This window comes from Mustela erminea, chromosome 5 (assembly GCF_009829155.1).
Source record: "Mustela erminea isolate mMusErm1 chromosome 5, mMusErm1.Pri, whole genome shotgun sequence".
NCBI lineage: Eukaryota > Metazoa > Chordata > Mammalia > Carnivora > Mustelidae > Mustela > Mustela erminea.
Genome location: NC_045618.1, coordinates 73,093,535 through 73,121,195, shown reverse-complemented (window position 1 = coordinate 73,121,195; position 27,661 = coordinate 73,093,535). Strand labels below are relative to the sequence as shown.

General features: G+C 38.0%; 1 protein-coding gene across 5 annotated transcripts in view; it reads left to right on the top strand.

The window, feature by feature from the left end:
* The window catches only part of WDR72 (WD repeat domain 72), a 215,771-nt gene that overhangs the window by 144,871 nt on the left and 43,239 nt on the right, over positions 1-27,661 (top strand). Inside the window, exon 19 of one of the 5 annotated variants that reach the window (XM_032343779.1) lies at positions 393-1,436. The exons of the other annotated variants lie outside the window; for them this stretch is intronic. Coding sequence (XP_032199670.1) covers positions 393-412 — 20 coding nt within the window. The 3' untranslated portion in view covers positions 413-1,436. Of the gene's footprint in view, positions 1-392; positions 1,437-27,661 lie in introns of those variants that run through there. 5 annotated transcript variants of the gene reach the window in all.

Genomic DNA, 27,661 nt, shown 5'->3' with positions numbered 1-27,661 from the left:
TGTATATCCTTCTTAAATATTGTATATCATCTGGCACTCTAATTGTTTGTTATTTGCCTTTCTTTCCCACCTCTGTGAACTCCTTGAGGGCAAAAGTTGGAACTTATTAATCTTGTGCGCCAAGCTGCTAATGTACCACGTGGGGCATGATGGGTGCTCATTAAATGTTTGTTGCCTGAGTGAGCAGATGAATGATAAATGACAGTGACAGACATGTATTAAAGAACTAGTCTAGGCAGATTGGAAGAAATGCTAAATAATATGTAAATAGTCTGTAGGTAGGAAGAGAATGAAAAAGAACATTATAGGGCTGATTTTTTTTTCTAAAGTGTTAATTCAGAGGCATTTCTTCAAGTTTATCTATTTAGTTAAGGAATAATTTATCTGTCTAGGAAGCTCCTGGAAAAATTAATGCTGACAGATGTTTGAAGGCAACAACAACAACAAGTCAGAGTACTTCGTTTTCAACCCGTGAGGATAAGCTACAAGAAATGAAAGAAGAGTTGTTACCTCTTTTCCCCCTCTTTTACCTATTATAGGTGAACATGGACTTTTCATGTCTATGCAGGAACACCAGTCTTACTCAGGAACATATGTTTGGTAGTGTTGTCAGTGACATGGGGGTCTGAATGGATTTTCATGGCAAAGATATCGACAACGACAGCAGCCAGATTTGTCCATTTCTTGATTTACAGGGTTAGTGGCCATCCTAGAAAATTCAGGGTGTATTGAAAACTTTGAAGATCTCTATGTGTAAAATAAAGTTAAGATTCTGGGCTCAGGAAATTATAAACAGGGCTTTAGTTTCATGAATGTCCAGTGGAATATGTGGAAATCATGCGAAATGTCAGGATAATTTTTCATGGTGAAGGACTGTCCTGAGCACGGCAAGACTTCTGGCATTTCTGGTCCCTTCCCACTAAATGCCAGTATCTTCACAGTCAGCGGGAAACCAGATGTTCCTTGACTCAACAATTTCCAAAGCCTTCCCCTAGGGGGCAGTACCAACCCTGCTGAGATCCACTGCCTTCTGGAAAGGGATTCTTAGACATTCTGAGGCTTTTCTTGTTTCTGTCCTTCCCCTCTTATAAAAGTGCACAGAGAGATAAAACCAAGTAAGTAAACCTAAACTAATTAAAGATGTTCCTTTCTTGGATTCCTCATGTTTGTTCCTTCCTTTCCTCCATCCATGTCGTTTATACTTCAGTCACGGCACTTCTCAGTCTCTGTAGTAAATCATCTGATTGCAGTTCTGTCTCCTCCATTAGAAAAAAAAAGCTTCTTGTCCAATTCTTTCAGTTTTATCTGTGTGTCCTCCAAGCTTGGCTCTGGGCCTGGCATAGAGTCAATTTGTTGACTGATTAAATGAAGAATGTGTCTTACTGAGCTACTAAGCATTCTCCAAAGAAGTCATCAAAGAAAAATCCAAAAATTTACATTGAAATTATTTCACAATACAAAATAAACACAGTTTATCTCAGAATTTAAAAATTAGGTAAACTAGGGGAACCTGGCTGGCTCAGTTGATGGAGCATGTGACTCTTGATCTTGAGGTTGTGAATTCGGACCCCATGTTGGGTATAGAGATTACTTAAAAATTAGGAGGAAAAAAAAAAAAGAAGAAGTAAATGAACTCTTTCCCCAAACTGTAAATTGTGAAAACTGGAAATGAGAATAATGGTTAAAAGGAGATACATAGGTTCATTTAAATGAGTAGGAATATAATTCCAAAACCTTGGCTTAGGACGTATTAATTTTTGATGTATCTTCCCCATACAATTAATACTTAAAGTATATTGAAATTACATTTTGAGGTGTTCATAATATCTCTTGACATATGCAAGATATTTCCCTTGGTGTCTCTGCACCAGAGTAGGGAATAACCAATTGGATCCATCAATCATCCCACTGGTAGGTCCATCCTTCCGTTCATCAATTCATTCTGCCTCTTTTGAATATGTTGTATGATTGGTGCTGTGTTTCCCAAGCTATCTATTAGGAATCTGAGCAGAATATGATGTGGTTTCTACTTTTCAAAAGGCAGAGCCCTGTAAACATAATGAGATTACAATGCAGTATCCGATACTAAAGTTCTCATTGTTATGCAAACATAGAGAGTCACCTGAGGATGATTTTTTGTAGGTTTTGCATAGGAGTCAACATTCACATGCGCTTTGGAGAACAGCATTGTGGCAGACATGGGGAGTTGCACTGCTTACATCACTCTCCTAAAAAGGTCTACTTGCCCAGCTGTGAGGAGTGTGGCTAGCTGACAGCTTCCAGCTGTTGGCAACTCCAGGGCCTATCCCCAAATCAGAACAGAGATCATACTCTTCTTGGGACAAGAAGCAAGGTGGTGGTGGGTACAAGGGCCTAGCTTGTTTAGTCCATACAGACCTCTCTAGCAGCCATTCTCTGCTCTGGAGTTTCCACTGGGCTAAGAGAGACTTTCTTAGATCTGCATTGTGAATAGAGAGGTTCTTACCCAACTGTGCTTTTGCTTTTCTTTTTTTTTCTTTTCTTCCTTTCACAAGTGTTAATCTCCAGTAAACCTTTTGCTCTTCTAACTCCATCTTAACATCTGCTTCTGGAAGGAGGCAAGTAATACCAATGAGAAAGAGCTTGGTGCGAGAAGGGTATTTCCAGCAAGAGGATTAATGTGAGGACAGATACAGAGTGATTCTTGTGGCCTGGTCGGGAAATGGAGATGAATTTGGTGTGGGCAAGATAGAGGAAGTGAGGATGCTGTAGTCTGGATGCACCTAGAATGTAAAGGTTCTGGTCAGGGCATTTTTTCCTGGAAGATAAAGGGAACCATTAAGAATTATTTTAAGAGGAGAAGTGAGACATTTTAGCACAAAGCAGAGAGTGAATAAAACAGAGAGAAAGAAAACCTTGTGTTCAAGTTTTGACAGAGTTAGCTGGTTAGTATTTTATTTGTAAAGCAGAACTTACTTTTCTTAGTTTTTTGTTTTTTGGGTTTTTTTTAATTGCCTCTTTATGAACTTAGGATATTTAGATGGAAGAGTAGTGGTTCATTTCTCACATGGAGAAGGAAGGTGTGTTGATATTACATAGAGAAATTTTGCCTCCCTGCTTTTAGACTAAACACCAAATGTCAATCAGGACCTGTCAGAGTTGAGATCACGTTAGTAACACCTCCTGAGTTGCTCTGGTTTTTGTTGCTAATTTGAATTTATTTATCTTCCTTTATATATGACCATTATCATAATCTCTACCCTCCTTGGATGGTTCTTAATTTTTTCTCAACTTGTATGTATTAATATTTGGTCCAATTTCTCATCTCCTTTGGATGTATTTGTATCATTACCATTTATTGACAAGTTTGGGTTTCACCATCCATTTTTTTTCTTTTTTGTATGTGAATTTATGTAGACATTATTGACCTCCTTTTCTACAAACATCCTTAACTGAAACATTAAGTTAGACCAGGCTTAAGTGTTTGCTATTAGACAGTTTCCAGGAATAGGATATATTATTTCTCTTTACCATTTAAAAACTCCTGATTTAATGAATAGAATTTTAGCAAAGCAAGGTAACTTTGAAATGTGCTTTTCCATGTGTTTATATTAATATCCAATGAATAATTCCAAAGGTTAAGCGTCGTGATCCATCTCTTCAAGCCATCTACTTAAGTCGAGTCATTACATCACCTGCTTCTCTTACGCCATTGATTTATGTTTCTTTCAAACTGCTGAGATTGGGAAGTATCATTTATTTCTTACATGACATCCCCTATGGTATGAAACAGTGTTTCAGAAGGTAATAGCAAAATACCTGTAACGTGGTACAGCCTTGCCTCCTCAACGTGGTACAGCCTTGCCTCCTCACCTGTGTCAATCAGTAACATGCCTGTTAATATCTGTTTGTTCTGGTAATACTGTAAGGGAAAGTTTTTAGTCATTCTTTTTTCCATAGTAAAGATGTCAGAAGAATCTCCAAATAATAGTAGTACTCAAATACCATAATGTGTCTGTGTAATTCTTTTTTTTTTAAAGATTTTATTTATTTATTTGACAGACAGAGATCACAAGTAGGCAGAGAGGCAGCCAGAGAGTGAAAGGAGGAAGCAGGCTCCCCACTGAGCAGAGAGCCTGATGCGGGGCTCAATCCCAGGACCCTGGGACCATGACCTGAGCCAGAGGCACAGACCTTAACCCACTGAGCCACCCAGGCACCCCTCCAATGGGTCATTTTAAAGGAAAATGTATTACACAAATTTTAGAAGTGAGTTAAATAATTTCTACTGTTAATGGTAATCCACTGTTATGATATTCATATTATAAAAGCCAACTATTATTCAAAAATATAGGTTGATGAATGTAGTATATTTATAAATTGGAGATAGTCATTTCATTTCTTCCATAGTAAATTTGCTTTAAATATTAGTTTATTACATATGTTCACTTGTATTACAAATATTTCCAGTAAGCAAACACAAATCATTTTTATATTTAGCATTTAAGATGTATCTTAACTTGACCATTAAATCATCTATTAAATATTCAATTAAAGTGGGTTTTGATCCATTTTTTAAAATTAGTGGTCAGGTATTCGGGGAAACAAGCTTGCAAGATATTTCTAAAACACAATTCACTTCATTTCTTGTTCTGTGTATTTTGTCAGAGAACGCCTTAATGTAACAGAAATCAGATTTGGTGTGTATTTTTACACCAAATCAAATTGTGCAGGCGCCACCCTTGGCTTTCTCCAAAACATTATAAAGGATAAGATTCCACCATGATATACTTAAGAAAGCAGCACCGCCCTGGACAAAGTCCATGCGTGAAAAGTGAAGCTACAGGAGTCTGCTTTACTGGAAAACCAAGTGTCCAATGACACCATTCAGAATGGGATTTACAAGTTTACTTAGCTGAGTTCTGTCTTCTTCTGGAATCTATATGTAAGGGATGTATGGCTTCTGTAGTTACTCTGTAGGCATAAATCATAAGTATAAATGGTACTGGGAAAAAAATGTAAAAATGGAACTGCTAAGTAGTGACTAATGGTATAAAACACTGAGATGCTCCAGTTAGAACTATATGAAGAGGGTGAAGACATCGTAAGTCATCTTATTTATTACAATTGGCAGGTTTCCCTTCCTGGTTGTCTTGCATATAGTCTCATTTTGCCTGTCCTCTCCATGCCCAATCTTCATTTCCCCAAATTTATAAGCCATAATTATAAAGTTTAATGTTGTTAATCTATTCTTTTAATGTGTAGCGGTAATCCAAAATTATTAATTCCATTTATCAAGTCAGAAATGGAAAAAGTCAAGTAAACCCCTACAGATTTTTCCTAGTATGAAGTGCTTTTTTTAAAACACAAGTTGCGAAGTTTTCCATTTTTGAATCCTAGAGAAAGAAATTTATGCTCTCCCCATATACAAAATTGTTTAATCAGAAAGTTACTACAAAATAGTTTCTACACTACAAAGTAAATTAGGTTCTTTTCATCTTTGTATGGAATTGTCTATATTTGAAAATTTGCCAAATATTAGAAAAACAAAGCCAACTTCACCAATAGCTTCTATCTTATATGTAAAGTATGAACATGTGTAAAGAGTTTTACCCATTACTAGTTTCTTTTTGTTCTTAGAGAAAAGGTCTACATTTGTGTTTTAAAACGTTCCTAAGCATCTGCACCTTTTGTAAAAATGAAGCAATCAGTCAAATAGACAAACTATATCTTATTAGTTTAATTTGTAATAATTTATATAATACAGAGTTAAACACTTTGTTCAAAGATATTTCAATGAATTATGAGATTTGAAATTAAGAAAGTTGGATGCCAGTCATATAAAATTTCATTTCGCCATCTAGCTCATTTAGTGTATTGCTTTGGATACGCTGGAGTGCAAAAATGTTGGTTCATGCTGGTAAGCAGAATAGCACTCCAATACCACTTGTTCATGTATTTTTACAAGTAAAACTGCCCACTACTAACACTAAAACACACATACAACCTCCTTAATGAGTGATCACTTATAAATTTAAGTATAAGTACAGAGATTAATCTTGGCTCAGTGCAGAAACAGTTACTTGGCAGCATAAATCAATGTGTTTATAGTTTCCAAGTTTATTGAAAATTAGTATAAAAATTTGCTTTTTAAATTCCCAGTTCTTTCCCAATAGCTAGAGTACTTTAGAGTATTTTAAGAAGACAGTTTGAAGCAGATGATGATGTAATTCCCTCAGGGAAATGCTGAGGTTCCATGGAATGCAGGTTTGAAGCCGCTGGTCTGGGTCCTGAGGAGAGGCTGTGGTCCTTTCTTCACACCCTGTACCTGGTCTGTTCAGTCGGTCATGGCAATGCAGCAGACACCTGCCTCATGACCCTCGTTCTGTTCTTTTTTAATGGCCACTTTTAGTTGTATGTTTTAGTAAGAGAAAGAAGGCTGATCTTGTTATTCGTCTAGCTGGCGCTGCTGTCTAGCTGCCTTGTTTCAAGACTCAAGGTATAAATCACAATCCGTGTCACCTCAGAGGGCACCCGTACGCTTCCCTGTGCCGCGGTGTAGTGCCCCGCTGGTGCCAAGCAAGCTGCTGACTTGCACAGAGACGAATTCCAGGAAGTCGTCGGCGCGGCCATTTTCCAATAATGCTCCCTGGCAGGGACTCAGTTCGTGGCTCTTTTACAAATGGCTATTACACTGAGATCATGATGAGATTTCCTAGAAGTACACGCAACGCTTTGCACTAAAATTCCTAATTTGAAACTTTTTGTAAAAACAAAGGTTTCCCTTGCATTTTTAGTGTCACATAACCATATGTCAGTAAGTTTTAGTGTCCCTTTCAGATATGGGAGTGATTAGATCCTTTGGAGACCCGCTGTGTAAAATTAATTATTTTCACTTCGTATCACTTCGTTTTAGATGTCAGTCTTTAATTTTATGGGGTTTTTATGTCTGTCTTCAAGATGGTTGAAGAGGATGGTTGAAGAGCACCGTAGTACGAAGTTATTAACAATTCCTATTCGTTCTATCAGTCCTCAGCAGTCACTGAGGGTTTATGACAAACAAATGTTGCAGTAAGTACTCGGGACATTGGGCAGCTAGCTTGGGCAATCTCGGCTTAGATTGGCCTGTCAGAAGCTACCACAGCCCCCACCACTTGAGGAATCTAAAGCACATAATAAAGTTCTTCAGTTACAGATGCAATCCTCATGCTACACAGGGTGAAATTTGGGTGCAGAAGATAATAGTCTTCACTTCCATCTTGGACTAAGGACTGTCTCCAGCTGTTGGCCCCTACTTCTTGATCTTTTTGTTACAGGCATTTGGTATTTGCTTGATTTTGAATGTCTTTATTGGGGGAAGGAGGTGGGCTAGAGATTGGTATAGTACATGGTATACGAGGGGTACTCAAATACTAAGATTCCCAGGACCTTCAAATCAAGATCCTTTGTAGGTCACTGAGTCTAAACCCTTTGTTTTTCTGTCCAGAAACCTGAAATTTAGAGTCCCAGTGACTTACTTAAGATCCTGTTATAGCTAGGTAAGGAGTGAGACAGTATTCAAACCTAACTCTTTGTATTATTTGCTGATTTTTTAAAAAAATGGTGCCATTTAGTATTTTCTTTTCCCCTCTCGTTCTTATTTGCCAGTCATGTTTGATGATTCTCCAGTAAGTGGCAGAGGAGCCACACACAAAAAGATAAGGAAACCACTTTGCATTCCTGTAAGTCCCAATTGATGGGCTTTAGAGCCTCAGGGTCTAGATGAAACTTGGAAGGAGCATGCTTTTCTCTTTCACCCCTTCATGTAAGCTACCATCTTACTCCAGCAAGACTGTTACTGATTTTGGTTAATGTATTCTTAGAGTAACCTGTCCTAGAGACAATTGCTTCCAATAGCTAAAGTGATCCTATGAACACAAATCTGTTTATATTGACATTTCTACCACCCTCCAGTGGTGCAGTAACCCCCTTCTTCTTTAGGCTCAACCAGACATTGAGACTCACGACAGGACTACATACTAAACCTCATCCTGTCTACTGAGAAGGACAAAGACCGGGAACCACAGCTGTCTGTAGGGCAGCAGTGGGCCTTTCTCATCCAGGGTCCTTAGGGCTGTCCAGTGGCTCAGCTGTGGGAGTCACCCTGCAGAACAGCCTTATAACTCTGGCAATGATTCCTTAGGCATGGCTTGCCAGGTCCACTCACAAAAAAGCCTCAGGCTATGATGACGAACATTTCTGTGGTTTGTATATATTTCCTTGTGGTCCAGATACAATTTACCAATGAGGGTACATTTTTACCATTAGTAATGTCACCTTGAGATGTAGTTAACATTCTGCCTTTCTCAGGTTGCCAAGGGAATCCAGCTAGAGTTAATCAAAGGTCAAGTTCTTATGAAGAAGAGGAAATAGATTTATTTAATTATTTTTAAAATTTTAGTTTCTTAAAAAAATTCTTCTTTTAAAAAATTTTTTATTTTTTATTTATTTAATTTTTTTTTAATTTTTTTATTTTTTATAAACATATATTTTTATCCCCAGGGGTACAGGTCTGTGAATCACCAGGTTTACACACTTCACAGCACTCACCAAAGCACATACCCTCCCCAATGTCCATAACCCACCCCCCTTCTCCCAAACGCCCTCCCCCCAGCAACCCTCAGTTTGTTTTGTGAGATTAAGAGTCACTTATGGTTTGTCTCCCTCCCAATCCCATCTTGTTTCATTTATTCTTCTCCTACCCCCTTAACCCCCCATGTTGCATCTCCACTTCCTCATATCAGGGAGATCATATGATAGTTGTCTTTCTCCGATTGACTTATTTCGCTAAGCATGATACCCTCTAGTTCCATCCACGTCGTTGTAAATGGCAAGATTTCATTTCTTTTGATGGCTGAATAGTATTCCATTTATATATATATATACCACATCTTCTTTATCCATTCATCTGTTGATGGACATCTAGGTTCTTTCCATAGTTTGGCTATTGTAGACATTGCTGCTATAAACATTCGGGTGCACGTGCCCCTTCGGATCAGTACGTTTGTATCTTTAGGGTAAATACCCAGTAGTGCAATTGCTGGGTCATAGGGTAGTTCTATTTTCAACATTTTGAGGAATCTCCATGCTCTTATCCAGAGTGGTTGCACCAGCTTGCATTCCCACCAACAGTGTAGGAGGGTTCCCCTTTCTCCGCATCCTCACCAGCATCTGTCATTTCCTGACTTGTTAATTTTAGCCATTCTGACTGGTGTGAGGTGGTATCTCATTGTGGTTTTGATTTGTATTTCCCTGATGTCGAGTGATGTGGAGTACTTTTTCATGTGTCTGTTGGCCATCTGGATGTTGTCTTTACAGAAATGTCTGTTCATGTCTTCTGCCCATTTCTTGATTGGATCATTTGTTCTTTGGGTGTTGAGTTTCTAAATTCTTTATAGATTTTGGACACTAGCCCTTTATCTGATATGTCCTTTGCAAATATCTTTCTCCCATTCTGTCAGTTGTCTTTTGGTTTTGTTAACTGTTTCCTTTGCTGTGCAACTAAAAAAATTCTTTAAGCGCACATGGCTTCCCTTTTTTCTAGAATAAAGTGCATCCTATTTAAATGATTCCCAAGGATTATTCCTACCTGGCTGCTGTCTATCTCTCTAGTCCCACCTTGTATACTCCCACCCACCTTGAACTCTACAATTTAGCTACACCGAACCCTTTCAGTTTCTCTAAAGGCCCTGTCCCCACTTGGCTCTCATCCTTCACACATGCTATTCCATCACTCATTTATTTATTTAAAAGTTTCTGAGTGCCTCTCATGAGCCAAGCAGTGAGCAAGGTTTTGAGGATACAATGAAAAAGACAGCTGCATGGAGTCTACAGCCCCTGCCTGAAAACCTGTCCCCCCACCTTTGCCTGAGACCTTCATGTTTCAAATGGAACATTATATTCTCTGTGATGCCCTTTCTCTTTCCCCAAAATAGGATAGGTGGCCTGCCCTGTACTTCTGTCACCACACTGACTGCCCTGTAATTGTCCACTGCCTGATTTCTCGTCTGCTCCCCATGAGACGGTGAGCTCCATAATGGGAAAGGAATATGTATGACCTGCTCACTATTATATTTTCAATGCTTAGGTCAGTGCAAGGCATCCAACAGATCCTCAGAAATATATGATAAGCAAATGTGAAACTTCTAGGAATTCTAGAATTACAAACTGCACTTAAAACCACAAATAACATACACCTAGAGTCAAAAATTCAGGCCCAAATTTCAGATATTTTGGAAGCAGATGCCCACTAAAATCTATGATTGAGGTGGAATATTTTTATTTTTAGAAAATTGTATTCATAAATTAAGAAAAAAAGCAGTAATATTATGTAAAATTTAGTAGATACATTTTTCAAAAAATGTCAGCCACCCAGAATCAAATCACTCAAATAAGGCAAACAATTACAACTGGATTATCCTAAACCCTAAAGCCAATGTTAACATTAATGGAAAAATAAAGGGGTCAGTAAGGACTTCAAAAATTCAGAAACAAACCCAGGATTCTTATTTTCATTTAATGTAGTCTTTGAAGTTTGTACTGGCAACTAAAGAAATTATTTCCCACTAAGACATCATATACAAATGCAAATGTGAGGATAAACATCCTTTCCTGGAACTATTTTTCCTGGAATTTATTACATGAATTCCAATATAAAGCAGTATTCCATCACAGAGTAGACTATACCTCCAACCAGTTTTCCAGAAGTTCTGAAAAGACACTTTTAATATGGTAATTTGTTATATCAGCCGTCTATAAAATCAAAGAACATGATATTGAGTCATAGCTCAGAAGCCATATCATTGATTGACTGAGATAATGTAGTCTAAGACATTATATTCTGATGGTCTGAGAGTGCAGGGATAGAATTTGGAATAGGATAGGTCAATGGATAGTTAACATGCCCGTTTTAGGCTTTTTCTCTCAAATATCAAATATCTTAAATGAGCTTTGGAGAGGTGCTGGACTACATTCAATTTGCAATCAAATTCCCTTAATAAGATTTTATAGTGAAGAAATTCTTCCTTGCTGATTAAAATGAGAGCCATAATTTTGTGAGTCAGGTACTGACCAAAGTCCTTACATAAGAAAAGACAGCACGTTGGAACCCAGCCATGAACGGCCCGGGTGCTTACAAGTAGCATCCTCGTCTTTTGGAAAGCACAGTGGATCTTTCATGCTCAGATGCATAGTTATAATTTCTAGAAACTGCCAAGTCTTAGAGATCTGGAGCACAAGTTCCAACTGCTCCCCTGTATGTATAGTCTGTTTAATTTATACAGTACTTCATAGGGGAAGATGGAAAAAGCACTTAATTGCCAACATTTACAAACCAGGAGATTTATAATAATAATATTATAAATAATATTATAATAATTTATAATACTATCCAAATATTCTGGATTTCTGGCTTCTCCTGAAAAATAGCAAGAAAGGCCACAACGAGTTGTCATTTGAGGGTAATGATGACAGGCTGGAGATGAGAAGCAGAGGGTTAGGAGCGACAACCTTTTCTGAGTGACTGTGTGCTCTTTAGTCATCTCAGTACCCACCAAACCCGTTATATTTAGTTTTCACCAGGTTCTTCTAGGAATTGAGTTTTTGACTTGCTCAATACTATGAAGAGGTAGCTTTAGCTTGAAAAATTCAGTGTGTTTGAATTTGTAAGGTGGGGAGGAAAGGAGTCGTCATTTAATGGGTATCTAAATTTTACCCAGTAAGTAATAGGCGCTGCCGAAGTTGTTACATATACAAAAAGGAATGAGACAGGGAGTAGGTCAAGTGTGTCCTTCGCTTAGGGCAATGGGATTGGCTGCCTTGAACCCACTAGAGTGAGGATCTAGAGGACTTATACCTCACTTCTCGTCTCTGAATATCCTTATAATTTCATTGTAAAATGTTCATCTTACTGATAGTTCAAGGAATCTGTGAAAGATGCTAACAATGGGGATTCCTTTCCAGTGTGATTATCTTGGCAGCTGTGGGGAGGCATGCACTGATCGACTTGACCCCAGCCAAACTACTGTACTGTGAGGTACGGCCGTTGGTGCACAGTCTGACACATTAGTAATCCACAAGGTCAGAAGAGCTATCCGAGGGGTGTGACTGGAATGTAGGCTTCATGGGTGAGAAGAGCAGGCTTCATGCTGGGGTGGAGCCAGTTTGTAAATGGTTTTGAATGCCATAGTGTAGGAGGTTTTCAGATTTATAATTTAGATATTTCTCAGTATGGTGGGTGGATCAAAGATCGAAGGGGCTAAAGCAGGGAGACTAATTGTTTCTGTGGGCTCCAGAAATGTCTTCTTTCCACCCTGCTGAAGTGGTTGACTGTCAGTTCCACTCTCTGAGATAGTTGAATGGACTAAATGATTGCGTGGGCCTAATGTTAGCAATTAAATATCTGTGTCTCATGGGTATTGACAGCAGCTGTTGAAATGCAATGGGTTAATGCGAATCCAATTATGGGCATCAATATTCAAATTCAAATTTTTCCCATTCTGTAATTTTAGTAGCAGCCCAAAAATTCTTTGTGCTTTGCCCACATTATCTAATTTAATTCTGGTAAGAAACTTTGTGAGCTAGTACCATCATCTTCCTTTTACAGATGAGGAAACTGAGTTCAGTCTTCCTTCTGAGATAGATGACCTTTTTGCATAAACAAAGCAATACACAGGCTCAGGCTACACCTTTCAATATTCAGCGTTTAAGACTTTTAAACTCTAGGTTGATTTTTATGCCTGGTAATAAAGCTGTGTTAGAGAATATACAGGGTTACTGTATTTCAAAACTAAGATGTTTGTGTTAGTAATTAAAACTTTATTTGCAGAACAAGCACAGTTTTATTTCAATGACAGAGCATGTAACAAATACTATTGATTATAGCCTTATACATATAAAGTGTCAGTACCCAGAGATAAAACATCTCTTTGGCATATTGAAGAAACTGGCCATGAATCACTTCCTGTGAACATCAAAGATTAAGTTCACATTTACACATGGAGGTATGTGTTCTCTTGACAGTTTTCAAACACAGTTGGTAGTGAATCTCCTGTTGAATTTGGAACATATAGGTTACTACTCACATTAAAAAAATTTACTAATTTCCTTATATTGCTTTTTGAAATATGTATATATCAAAGCATAACACATGCATTAATATATATATATAAATTATATACAGACATAGGTACATATGAATTTAAATATATATTAGGTTTAATTTTTTATGCTTAATTTTTAACAGCCTGTTTAAATGCATTTTAAGACAGTGTCTAATGGAAGTCTTCCTTGCATTGAAGTGAGGGCTTTTTTTTTTTTTTTAAGATTTTATTTACTTATTTGACAGACAGAGAGGCAGGCAGAGAGAGAGAGAGGAGGAAGCCGGCCCCCTGCTGAGCAGAGAGCCCGACTTGGCACTTGATCCCGGAACCCCTAAGGGACCCCAGAGCCTAAGGGAGGTGCCCCATGAATTGTTTTAATCATACCCAGCACACCATCATGATTACCTATGTTCTCCTTCTCCCTCTTTATATATACTTTTCCATATCTGAGCATAGAAAAAAATAAATGGAATATATCCTATGGAAATTTTCTTTTAATTTGTTTTACAGAAATTTTTTAAAAAGGAGGAGGAGAAAAAGGTCTGGGTTTTATCTTATTTGTTATATAAAATTGCAATAGGGGGCGTGGGATTGAGCGCCGCATCAGGCTCTCTGCTGGGCAGGGAACCTGCTTCCTCCTCTCTCTCTGCCTGCCTCTCTGCCTACTTGTGATCTCTGTCTGTCAAATAAATAAATAAAATCTTAAAACTGCAATAGTTTTCATTAAAGATTATATAATGAAAGAAGCATCTTTCTAAGGAAAATATGTAAATATGTAAATATGTAAGTTTTAATAAACTTAAACTAAGCACTAGAAACAGCCAAATTAACAAATCTGAAAGACATTAAAGCAACATCATTTTTCCCCTCTATTCCGAGAGAGATGTCTTACACACTTTATCCACATTTTATCATTTCTGAAATCTGGTATCTCTTATTAACTGAAGAGCATAAGCTCAGTGAAATTATAGATTTTATCTATGTTATTTACTCTTTTCCCTAGTACCTAGGTCAATGCTTGTCAATGTTAGGTTATAAATAAGTGTTTGTTGAATGCATACAAGTTAAAGACATTGCCAGTCACCTACAGAATGAGTGTCATTGTTTGTGCATGCATGTATCTGTACGCAGAAGGCACCTCCTCACTTCGTTTTCACCTTGGTTGAATTATTTGCATTAGCAGCCGCACTTGTGGCTAAATTTTAAATTAAGTTTGGATTTTTAGTTGTCACTTAAAAATCTTTTCGAGAAGAAGTAACACTTTGATGTAAAACTGCCACAATATGGCCTGTATTCAGAGGAAGCGATATGATTGAAGACAGTAGAAATAGGTAAATCTTTTATAAGATATCATCAAATTTTCAATCTGGAGCTATCCTTATAACCAACTCCTGCATTATAAAGGACAAAGAAGCTTCCAGATGGCTTTCAAGAGGATCTGTCTAACACCTGGGATATGCCAATTAAAGATATTTTAAAAATATAAAATGATGACATTAACACATAGAAGATGCAAATGAAACAGCTGATGTTAAAATTGATAAAGCAGTTAAAATTACAAGCAAGGATCACGAAAAGCAGTTCATCAAATGGCACTATACAGAAAGACAATAGCCAAGAGTGAATCAGAAGAATCCTAGCCCCTGAACACACACAGTATTAGACTCCAACATTATTAGGATATTGGAAAAGAAAGGGAATTGTATTATATGAATAGTAGTACATTGTGAGATACAAAATGTGGACAGTTAATGTAGAATTTCCTTCAGCCTAACAACATTTATAAAGTTGATAACCCATTTGGAATTGATGGTATTTTGGAATAAAGGAAATACACACACAATCACATACACATCTACGGGTGTCATTTGGACAAAATGAGATACTTAGCAAAAATGAGGTACTTAGCAAAGTTAATTCAGTTAATGTTTGAATGTCCCAGGAAGAAAAAAAAAATGAACAGTTTTCTAACACAACATTTGCTCTCAGAGTTGGTTCGCAGAGTTTGAAAGCCATGATCAATGGGAGAGGGTCTCCTGATCAAAAATTTGCCTCTATCTCTTCCCTGCCCCAAGTCTATGGGCACTGGTGTTCCATAGAGCAACTTAATGCTGCTTTCCATTAGTTGGGTTTTCAATTAATTAGAATAAAAAAATTGTATTTATAGTGAAATGATAAAGATGTGGTTCTCCGGTGAGGAGAGACTTACTTGCTGGTGAGGGTCAGAAGCATGTCCAGAAGAGCAACACCTGAGTACAGCATGGATAGGGATAAAAGACCCAGGCTTTTCTTTACCCCAGTGTCAGTCATTGGCCACAGGATATGCAACTTTCTGAACATTTCTCATCAAGTTGGCTCCTCTGCTCAGGAGAGGTTCCAGAGAAAGGTCAAGAGTTTCAGGCAACAGTGCACCCATTCTCTCCCACAGAATTTTTTGATGAAGTCTAATTTACCATTTTTTTCTTTGATGAGTTGTGCCTTTGGAGTCAAATCTTAGAAAAACTGCCTAGCCCTAGATCCTGAAAATTGTCTCCTGATTTTTTTTAATATTAATATAAGCTTTTTAAAAATGGAATCCTTCAGTGTGAGAGAAAAAATAAGAAGAAAGAGAAAAAGAGAGATGGTGTACTTCCAGAAATATATCATCCTTGGTGGAAGATCAACTCATTTCTACCGTATTACTAAGTATGAATCACTTGCATACACCTTTCATTGAAGATCACAAAGTTCGCCTACTTTAAATGTTTTCTTATTATTGTTAATAATTTTTTATTGGTTCGCTTTTTGGTAATTCATCATTACTGTAAAGATAAACAAGGAAACCAAAACAAAAAGTAAAGACATCTGAAACAACCCGAATTATGGCCACTCACTCACATAATGACATCCTGGGGCAAGGGGCACATGATAAATGAGATCATTACTCTTGTGAGAGCGAACCTGAGTACTTTGTGAGGAGGGGCTTAATTAAAGCTACAGAAACTATATTTCTTTAAGATGTCCAGGTGGCTCATTCCCTGTACTCACATCCTACATTTGGTCTTCTGAATGCAAATAAATGCCTCATAAGCCAACGCACAGATGGAATTCCTGACATACGGAATTCTCATGACTCAAGTGAGTAATTCAGAGTATAACTGGGCTGGTATCAGTCTTGGTCTGTATTTAATATAGAGTTTTAGCCAATAGACACATGCTTCAATAATACTATAGTAGACAGCACTCAGGATGCCTGTTGATGCTTCCTTTTCTTTATAGGCTGCTTATGACCTTTCAGAGAAGCCTGTACCTACAGTGCAGATGCATGAGCTACTGGTCATGTAACCCTGTGACCCTACTCATGTCTAATTGGACCAGCAGTGAGTAGAGACCTGGGACAAACTGAGATTTTCTGTCCCCAAAATTGGAAGCTGGGAATGTAGAAGCCCAATACTGTTTCTATGTGCTATAAATCAGAATGACTGCATAAAGACAGGGATGGGATGGCTATAGTAATTCAAAGCATAGAAGGCTCACTTGCAAAGATAGAGAGAGAAAGAAGAATAATCACACGTGCAGAAAGGAGCAGGCCATAAGTCCCATAAGGAGGAAAGTAAACCTTGGACTTAACGTGTATGTTTCAGTGAACTCCCCACTGTGCTTAAATACTCTTGAGTTCTTCCAAAACTTCTAATTACCCTAAGACAAATTGGTAAAACGAACGTCATTTTACAGTTTAAATATATTGTAGTTAAAAACACCCTCTTATCTTTGTGTTAGACCCCAAAAGACAATGACGAATTTGTATGTGCCAACAGTATCTTTGAGTTATATATGCTTATAACATAGGTTGCCTCGACAGAAGCAAAGTGCCCAGCTCCTGGGAAATAGTGCTACATATGGAGCTGTGAGATATTTGAGTGACATGGTCTACAGTCCTGCTACAAATGATTGCTAGTGCTTTTAGATTGGGAAGTGATGAGGACTTTCTAAGCTATGAGATGAAATAGTGACTAGGCAAAATAGGAATATTTTGCCTCAAAAGATAAAATGTTATCATGAGGGACGTGATTAGTGAGCACCCTAGTGAAAAGGGGGAATGTTCCAGAAGCCACAGCAAGGACCATTGCTAGACATATAGGGAGGTTTGTGTATAGTACTTAAGGAAAAATATTCAACCTTAGATCTGTTGAATGACGAACCAGTCTGCCTCACCGTGTAACAAGCTCCTTGTTGTTCAAATAGTGACAGTCAAGAAGTCTGAGTCACCATTTGAGTGTGAGGTTGGTTAGAAAAATCCCTATTTTCTACTCTATAGAAATTGGTTTCACTCTTCAGAACGTCTTAAGAATCTGCAAAAACAGAAGTTTACATGCTTAAGAGGGGATGCCCTCTAAAGCTGCTGCTGTTGGTCTCAGGGTGTCGGCACCGAAAAAATCAGGAAATAAATAAAGTGGCTGCATCCAGATGCATACACATGTGTGTGATTCATACATTAAATGGGAAAGGATTCTTTTACACCTGATATAAATAAGCCCACCTGTTTTTAAAAATCAGACATTTATTGTCTAATATTTAGAATTATAAGTAGAGTTTACTTAAAGAAAATAAACTTGGGAGAAAAAATTGTCTAAAATCAAAGCTTGATTTGGAACATTCTAAATAATCAACAGTTTTTCTGTTTAAGGCAACTAAGTTTGTTATGTTCAGGATAATGAACAATTGACATTGAAGATAAAAGTTGATAGAATGGAGAAACATTGAAGTTAAGATATTCCTAACAAAGCTTAGAAATAATTATTTCACTGTTTTATTGATTTATAAAATGGGAAATATGGCCTAATAACTTAAAATTATTTATTAAAAATTTAGCTATTAGTTTTACTTAACTATTAATAGTATATATTAGATATTTATTTCTTTCAGAATGTTTTTAATAGTACAATTTTATTTATTAATTTTCAGGGCCTCTGTTTCTGTAACAATCAGTTTAAACACATAAAAAAAGTGTTTATGTTCTATATTTCAGTCTAATCATTAATTCTCAACTTTGGTGTATTCGGAAGTAGAATGTGATTTGCTAACACACGACATATTATTTGTAATTTGCAAGACAGATGGTAGGAACTGTTAAACAAGAAAATCATTGTCATCTCCCCAGGTCATGCCCCACACTAGATATGCTTGCGACATTGTTCAGCCACTTTCAGAGAATGTATTCCCTTTGAAAAAAGGTTTTTCTTTCTTTCTTTCCTTCTTTCTTTCTTTCTTTCCTTCCTTTTCTTTCCCCCCTTTAGGAGGGAATTGGGGAGAGTGGGCAGGTTGGAATTTCTTGAGACTGAATCCATCAATTGACTGACAGCACCTACATATTCTCCCCCCAAATATATCGTATGAACTGCATATTACACAATCCAGGCAGTCTCAGAAAATCTATACTCATTTCTCGATTCCAAATGTGAAGGTCCCCCTTAAACCTCGAAGACTCCTGGAAGGATTTACAGGGAAAATATAACGAGACTGATTTTCTAACACGTGTTGGACACACAGCTCACATAAACCTTCGGGTAGCCCTCCGCAGATTTATATGAGGTGGTGCAGGAGAATTCTCCCAGCCATTGAGTGCGACTCTCCTGCTTCTGAGTTATGTCAGGTACATAGGAATCACTCCCAGACGTTCTCCCGGGACTACAGCCTTGCCTTTAAATCCTCAATTTGACACTTTTCTGCATGGTTATTAGAGCTTTAAAGAAATGTATCAGGACTCCCAGCTAGCTTAGGGAAAGCGATTTTCCCCTAGACTTTCACCGCCACAAGACAGTACCGGTGGAGACATGTTAGTAACCTATTTTTCCCTTGTGTTCCTGGAACATTTTCTGAACATTACTTTCATAATACATGAGAGATCCTAGAAATGAAAAAGAGTATTAATAATTTCTTTGTAAAGTAATTCAAAGTGTTTTTGTCTTAGTGTGCCTTTATTTGGCCTGGGGATAACATTTTCTTTGGGTTTTCCTTCCTTTTTATCTCTCGGTTTATTCTTTGTTTCTTTCATGTTCTTCTCATCTCCAACCTGTTCCTTAAAGACTGCTCCCTGAATGAACTCATCCCTGCTGGTGACCCCCTAGCACAGTGGTCGTATGCCCCCCACTATCTCTCCAGACCAGACCAGACTGCTCTCTTCGTTCTCAGACAGTAGAGATATCTTGGACTTTACCTCCCACTGGCACCTCAAACTAAAAATCAGTTTTACCACCTACATCCCTCTCTTGCTTCCCAGTTGTAAATCTTCTTCGTTCCCCGTCTTGGCAGATGATGCTGATCTGATCCTTTTCTTTATGCTTGGGATACAATCACTTGCCAACTTCTGTCAATTATGCCTTTTTGGTAAATTACAATTGTATCAACTTTTGTCCATCATGAGCAGGATATTATAGTGGTTTGAAGCACTTGTTCTGAACCAATACTTCAATGGATTTCAATCCCAGTTCTGCATGTACTACCTGCATCAACATAGACCACTAATTAACTTACGAGCCTCAGCTTTACTTGTTTGGTTTTCCCTCTGAAACCAGAAATAAAAATAGCTGTCCACCCGTGTTGTTGCAAGTAATAAATGTGATAATGCAGCTTATGTGCTCAGCACGGAGTGTGGTCTATAACATATGCTCAATAAAGGTCCTTATTTTTCCACATGATCTGTAGCAGGTTATCTCTTCTTAGCTAAATTGCTGAGCTTCTAGTTGCCCTTCTTTCTTCCTATCTCACCTACTCCAGTGCATTCATTCTCCACATTGCAGTGAGGGATATCTTTCTAAACGTAAGTCTAAGCAGGTCATTCCTTCTCTTAAGACCCTTGATTTACTCCCTGGGTTTCTCAAGATAAAGGTCAGATTTCTTTATGGAGAGTAAGAAGATGATCCTCTCATAACTTGCCAAGGGAACTGCAAATTAGTACAGCCTTCATGAAGAACAATTTGGCAAAATCTACCAACGTGTGAAGTGCTAATGCCCTTGACTCCGAAATTCTAGTTTTTGGAGTTTAGATAAATACACATGTTTGAAAGGACTCTGGTACAAGTTTATTCTTTACCGTATTGCTTATAAGAGCCAAGGGCTGGGGCGCCTGGGTGGCTCAGTGGTTTAAAGCCTCTGCCTTCAGCTCAGGTCATGATCCCAGGATCCTAGGATCGAGCCCCACATCGTGCTCTCGGCTCCATGGGGAGCCTGCTTCCTCCTCTCTCTCTGCCTGCCTCTCCACCTACTTGTAATCTCTGTCTGTCAAATAAATAAATAAAATCTTAAAGAAAAAAAAAAAGAGCCAAAGACTAGAAAAAAGCTAGATGAATGGTAAAATAAAGCATGATATATGTATATATCATATACTATATGCAGTGTTTACAGAGAGTCAGATGTGGTTCAATCTCCAAAATAACAGCATGCCAAAAACGCAAGGTTCTATGCATAATATAAAACTATGCATAATACAGCTTATTTGTTCATTTCTTAGAACGGGGTGTTAGGAATATATGTTAATACATTATCATTTATGCATTTGACATCTATGAAACTGTTAATGGTGGCTTCCTTCCAGAAAGAGAAATGGATAAGTGGAGAAGGGATGGAAGAAGAACTTTTCATTGTATATCCTTTTTACACATCTCATTCAATGCACGTGTTCAAAGAATAAATTATTAAAAAGAGAAACAGACGTCCTTCATGATAGGCTTCTTCCAACTTCTGCAGATGGAACTCTTGTCTTGGCCTCGCGTTTTCTCACTTATCTTGAGTCCCCAAGAACTCTCCTTCTCATGCAGCTCCATTGCTGGGAACACTTTCCCCTCTCCTCCCTCCATTGTGACCAGATGAGGCCTGTAATGCTTTCCTTTCTCTACCACCTTTTTCCAAAACCTTTTCTGGGCTTTGAAGATGGAATCAATTGGGCTTTTTTTTTTTTTTTTTTAATTTATTTATTGGGCTTTTTTTAATTTGTTTGTTTGTTTTCCTATATACTCCAAAGCACCTACACTTACTCTGCACTTAGGAAATTATCTTGTAGACCACTGGTTTATCTGTGTTAGAATCATCTGGAGTGCAGGTTAAAAAGTTGCATATCTGGGGGTGCATGGGTGGCTCAGTGGGTTAAGGCCTCTGCTTTTGGCTCGGGTCATTGATTCCAGGGTCCTGGGATCGAGCCCCACATCGGGCTCTCTGCTCAGTGGGGAGCCTGCTTCCTCCTCTCTCTCTCTGCCTGCCTCTCTAACTACTTGTGATCTCTGTCTTTCAAATAAATAATTAAAAAAAAAAGTTGCATGTCTGAGGGACTCCCAGGTGGCTCAGTTGGTTAATACACTGCCTTTGGCTCAGGTCATGATCCCAGGGTCCTGGAATCGAGTCCCACATCGGGATCCTTGCTTGGCAGGGAGCCTGCTTCTCTCTCCATCTCTGCCTGCTTGTGCTCTCTCTCTCTTTCTCTCTCTCTCTCTCTTTCTCACAAATAAATAAATACAATTTGGAAAAAAAAATTGCATATCTGAGCCCAGCTAGATCTGTTGACTCGAAATCTGGGCTTGTGGGGCGCCTGGGTGGCTCAGTGGGTTGGGGCCTCTGCCTTCAGCTCAGGGCATGATCCCAGGGTCCTGGGATCGGGCCCCATGTTGGGCTCTCTGCTCAGCGGGGAGCCTGCTTCCTCCTCTCTCTGCCTGCCTCTCTGCCTACTTGTGATCTCTGTCTGTCAAATGAATAAATAAAATCTTTAAAAAAAAAAAAAATCTGAGCTTGTGGGCTCTCAGGATTTTCATTTTTCATTAAGTGCCTGGCTGATTTTTCTGTGCACTAAGCTTTCCATTGCACTTACCTATTTTCTAGCCTGTCTCTTTCTACTGGGCCATCAGCAGGACCTGGCCTTCCTCATTTTGTGCACTTAACAATGTGACCGAACAATGGGGATGTGCCGTAAATGTTGAAAGAATGAATGAATGCCAACCTCCTGAATAAGACTTTGGTTATTCCAGCAGAAATCATTCTTGTAATACCGATTGTAACTGCTGGTGGTGAGGGCAGCCAAGTCGCTTATCTAAGGCCATATACAACAAATTCAGACCCAGAATCCAGAAGGCAAAAGCAGGCCTCCTATCTCCTGCACCAATCTTCTTTTAGGGCTGTGTGGTAGATCTGGAGATAATGTCTTTGAGGTTCAATTTTAAATTCTACCTATTTGATCTTAGGAAGAAGAGGATATAATACATAGCCTGCCTACCAAGTAATTTACATGGTATCTTTAGACATAGTTTGAGGTATGAGAGCATAGCACACAACTAGAAATTTTAGATAGCCATTTGGACAGATTTAAACATTTTTAAATGTGTAAATTTAAATTATAAGCAAGATCTCATATCTCTAATAGTATATACCCCTAATAGTATATATAGTATATTTATTTTTATATCCCTAATAGTATATAACTACTCCCGTGTGAATTTAACTTCAAAGAAATGAATTATCATATTGGGCAATGCTAGCCATGCCAAGGTGGTAGCCATTAGACACCGTGCTTATTAAATTCTGTTGCAGATAAAGGTGCCAGAAATAAATTAATGACCGTTATAACAGGTCGGCTTTCTTGGTTACAAGAAAAATACCTTGACATATTTTTTGACTCCGTGATTGGTCTACATTTCAAGGGTATAAATTAATCTTCAGAAGATCCTAAAGAAGATCTCCCCTGGCCACTTCACTTATACATCAAGTTGGCCATGTTAGCAATCTAATCACAAACCTGTAATTCAGTGGACAACAATTTCTTATTGTGAACAGCATAGCGGCTTTTACTATCATTTAGGTCAGCCCAAGATTGCTGATGCGCCATATGTTTCAGGCCAGGGATGATGGATGGCGAGCTCTGAGGCCCATCCCTAAGTGATTGGAAAGACGGAAGACACACAGTTCACTTAAGCTTGCTTACTATTACATCAAGTAATCAGTGTGATAGGCAAGCCCATGCTCTTTATGTCATCCAACCAACTTTCTCCAGGAACAGTGTTTCACATTTAAAAACAAAACAAAACAAAACTTAAGAATTGTGTTCCGGCTAACATTCCTATTATCAGATCAAATAGCTTCATCTCAGATGTGGGTGTTAATGAACATTTTCAAAATGCCTCTGTTAAAACACACAGATCTTGCTTTTCTTTATCTTACAGTTCAGAGCACACGTGCCACTGAAGTTATAAGTAAAAGATGCATATTTGTTTCTTTTAAACTTTACTCAGGCCATGAAGAGAAGGAGGCTGTTAAAATAGCTCCATAGTTTCTACATGATTTCCAACTTAATAAATTACTTTTGTTAGCTTTGAATCATAAAGTTGCAAAGATGTGTCTTCGCTGAGACTGATTCATGTAAATACTATTTTCTGAAACTCATCTGACCAATATCCAACACAATAATTAGGGGCATCTTTCCAGCTACTATTCCATTTTATGGAAAATTTCTTTTCAAAAGTGATAAAAAAAAAACAAGTGAATATCTTAAATTGTCAGTTTTGTGCTAAGAGCATAAATCACTGAGATAAACTCAACAATATTCCTTTGCTTTAATTGTTTCAGACACTATAATTTATAACTTCAGGCAAAACATTTCATGGAATAATTAGATGTATCCAGATCTGATTTAAGTAACTTAGGGAACACAAAGCATAGAAGACATTAAAATTGTTCATAATTGCTCCTTTATTTCCTAAATAATGTCATAATGTAAGCTTTTTTGACTTTTAGAGGGCTGGCTGTGCCTGCCATCCCATACCAGGTCTAATTTCAGCTTTGTGGAGAAAAGGATGCTGAAGTCCATTTATCTCTTGGAAAGAATCTGCAACAGGGGATAGGAAATCACTTCTTACTTGAAGCTTTATTTTATTATCAATTCTAATTAGCATAGTTTATATATCATCATCCTTCTTTCCCCTCTTTCCTATTTGTGTTTATATGTACCCTGTTTACATAAATGATTTGAAGAAGCCCATAATAAAGACAGGTACTATAACAACATCCATTATAATTAATTCAGCCCCGTGATTGTTAAAGCATAGACCAGCAGCATCAGCATCTCCTTAGAAATAAAAAATTCTTGGGGCCCTCCCAAGACCTACTGAATCTCAGTGACCCATGTTTTAACAACCCCCCCCCCCAAACTGATTCTAATTCATGCTGAAGTTTGAGGCCCACGTGTTACTCTAGAGTCTAAACCAAAGCTAGGAACTATAAAAGAAATAGGGTGTGTGTGTGTGTGTGGAACAGAGTGGGTAATTAAGAGAAAATTCTTTTATAGGTGGAAAGAAGCTGTAAGAATTGAATACACAGAGATTTAAGAGCATAAGCTCGTAGTCAGACACAAGTGCTTTTGATTCCTGGATGTTTTGCTACTAACGAGCTCCGTGACCTTGGTCAATTTATTCAACCCCTCCTAATCTCAGTTTGCTTATATGTAAAATGGGAAAAATAATATTCCTCTGAGAGTTAAATGAAAAACATATATAAGAAAAAGTTTTAGTGTAGGGACTAGCATGAGATACATGTACATTACTTTTAAAGTTATTGTTTGTTTCTCTTAATAGAAAATGATAGTAGTGATAATTACTATTATAATACTCCCACTTGTGAACAATATAGGTGGAATTTGAGGGCATTGTGCTAAATGAAATAAGCCAGAGAGAGAGACAAATACTGCATGGTATATGTGAAGTCTTCAAAAAAATTAAACTTGAAATTTGCTAAGAGAGTAGAACTGAAATGTTTTCACAAAAAGAAAGAGGAAGGGGGGATAGAAAGAAAGGAAGGAAGGAAGGTAACTACTTGAGGTAATAGATGTGTTAATTAACTAGACTGAGGAGCCCTTTTTGAGTGCATGCACTCAATGCAAACCACCAGCATACACTGTAAATATCTTTCTATTGTACTTGTCAATTATATCTCAATGAAGCTGGTATTAGAAAATATATATGTATTATAATTTACCTAAAAGATTTGTAGAACTCCTGAGTTTCCTAGAGGCTGCCGTAAAAAGTACCTGTCTTTATTATGGGCTTCTTCAAAGCCCTTCTTCAAATCCTTCCTAGAGGATGCAGGCAGGTTACATCTCTGATAGGAATGGTGGTGCCTAACTCCAGCCACATATGGGAATCACCTGGGAGCTTTAAAAAAAATACCAGTGGTTAGACCCAACTGTCAGAAATTCCGATTTAATTGCTCTATCATAGAGTGCTGGCATCTCAATTTTTTTTTAAGGATTTTATTTATTTATTTGACACAGAGAGATCACAAGTAGGCAGAGAGGCAGGCGGAGAGAGAGAGGAGGAAGCAGGCTCCCTGCTGAGCAGAGAGCCCGACGCGGGACTCGATCCCAGGACCCTGAGATCATGACCTGAGCCGAGGGCAGCGGCCTAACCCACTGAGCCACCCAGGTGCCCGGCATCTCAATTTTTTAAGAGGTTGTCTGGTGGACCTAAAATGCAGGCAGGACCCAGCACGACTGCATTAAAGCAGGCCTTTTCACACTTGATCACCCGGGGAACTTGTTAAAATGCACAGTTCATTCTTTTGTGGGGTAAGGTCTTAGATGGTCTAAGAATCTAGTAGGCAAGAGTTACTTCAATTAACAAGAAATTGAGGTATTGAGAAATATGTGAGTTCCTAGAGAGATGCAAACTGTTTTCCCCCTTTTAGCTGGGAGACAAAATAGAGCCAGAAGGCAGGACTACATGTGCTTGTTTTATGTAGAGGAATATGCTCAAGGCAGAACGCCTTAAACAAAGTAACACTATTATATTTGACTTTCTTTCTTTCCTTCTTTTTTTTTTAAGATTGATTTATTTATTTTAGAGAGAGCATGCACAGGGTATAGGACCTGAGGGAGAGGGAGTCTTAAGCAGAATCCCTGCTGAGTGTGGAGCCTGACTCAGGGCTTAGTCTCCACCACCCTGAGATCATGGCCTGAGCAGAAACCCAGAGTCGGACGCTAAACTGACTGTGCCACCCAAGCACCCCTATTTTTTTTTTAACTACTTTGCTTTGTATTTTTACGTTTGGGATATGAATTTGGGTTCTGGATGGATTAATAGCTTTCAGTGATTTTGTTTCCTTTCTCAGGAAAATTTTTAAAACTAGAATACAATTCCTAATCTTTTTGCGGGGGAGGGGGTAAGAAGGTCTAATATTAGGTTTTGGTTATGTGTTACGTTTTAGAAATAAAAATATCCTGAGAATGAATTTTAGATGAAGCCCTTTTGTTTAATGTACTATATGGGTTTACTCATTTACAAAAAAATAGAAATCCACGTGTTCTGAACAATACAGTTTATGATACTCAAAATAAAACAGTCTAAATGTCAATAAAATGCCCTTAAAATGTCAATAAAGGAGTAGAACTTGAAGATTGCTAATCTTCTAATCTCAGGCAAAGGATTATGTTAAGAATATCTTCAGAGCATGAACTCTGTTTGGAAATAATGTATAAAAAGATAGTGTGGAAGTCTCTAACCTTTAAAAATTATTCTAAAGCAAGTCTTTCTCCTCGTTTATCCTCTCTCTGTCCCTCTTCGGAGGACATATAAATAAGAGTAATTTTAGGAGAATGGAAAGTAGTTATTTTGAGATTAATAAATTTGGTTAAGAAGCTAAAAATTGATCAATGCATTTTACTATTTCATGTTATTCATATTTCATATTCATATTTCAGGTTTCAGTTCTTGAAACCTACTAAAAGCAGCCGCAAAGTTGATGGCGTTTTTCTTAAACAGCACTCAGAAGGGTGTCCTTGCCCTGTCTCAAATGTACGCACTATTTTAAAGCACAAAATTAAAATAAGAATAAATACAGCATCTTGATTCTCGGGGGTGGGGGGAGGAGGCACTTCTTGCCTATTAGGGTCATGATACTGAGCATCCTTGCTTGGACTCTTCAGAGTTAGAACACGCGCCGAAAGGAAGAAGTCGATCAGCCTGGGAAAGCGGCTATAACACACTTCATTGCGGTTAACATAGTTGCTGGTAAGGACAAGTAAAGAAGCCGAGCTTTTACCCAGTACAGTCTTCCATCCTTTATAGTAATCCTCTAAAAAACAATGTCAAGATGGCAGCCCCTTATGTTAAACGCAATGGATGGTTGGTCAAGTCAACCGTGTGCATCAGAAAGTGGCAGAATCTGGAGCAAGGTGCAACCTCAATCTGGGCCATAATAAAGTAGCTGTTCATCTGTGGTCAGAGAGCACCATGAAGGACCTTGAGTTCCTTCACTTTATTTTGCAGAAAGCCATCGGACAGCTTTGCATCATCTAGCTCTATCAATCAAGGACCTCAACCGCTGCTCACTGCTGAAAGCTTTCCTGTTTGGCTCTGTTTTTTCACAGACAGCTCAATAACTTGTCTGTGGAGCTGTGATAAATGTGCCATGTGCTTCTAAACTGTCTCTTTAACACTGGACTGCATTTCAACTTGTAATGCTTGTGACTAATTGCTTGTATCAAAGGCTTTTTATTTATCTGTAATGATTATCCAATAGGCTTATCATTTATG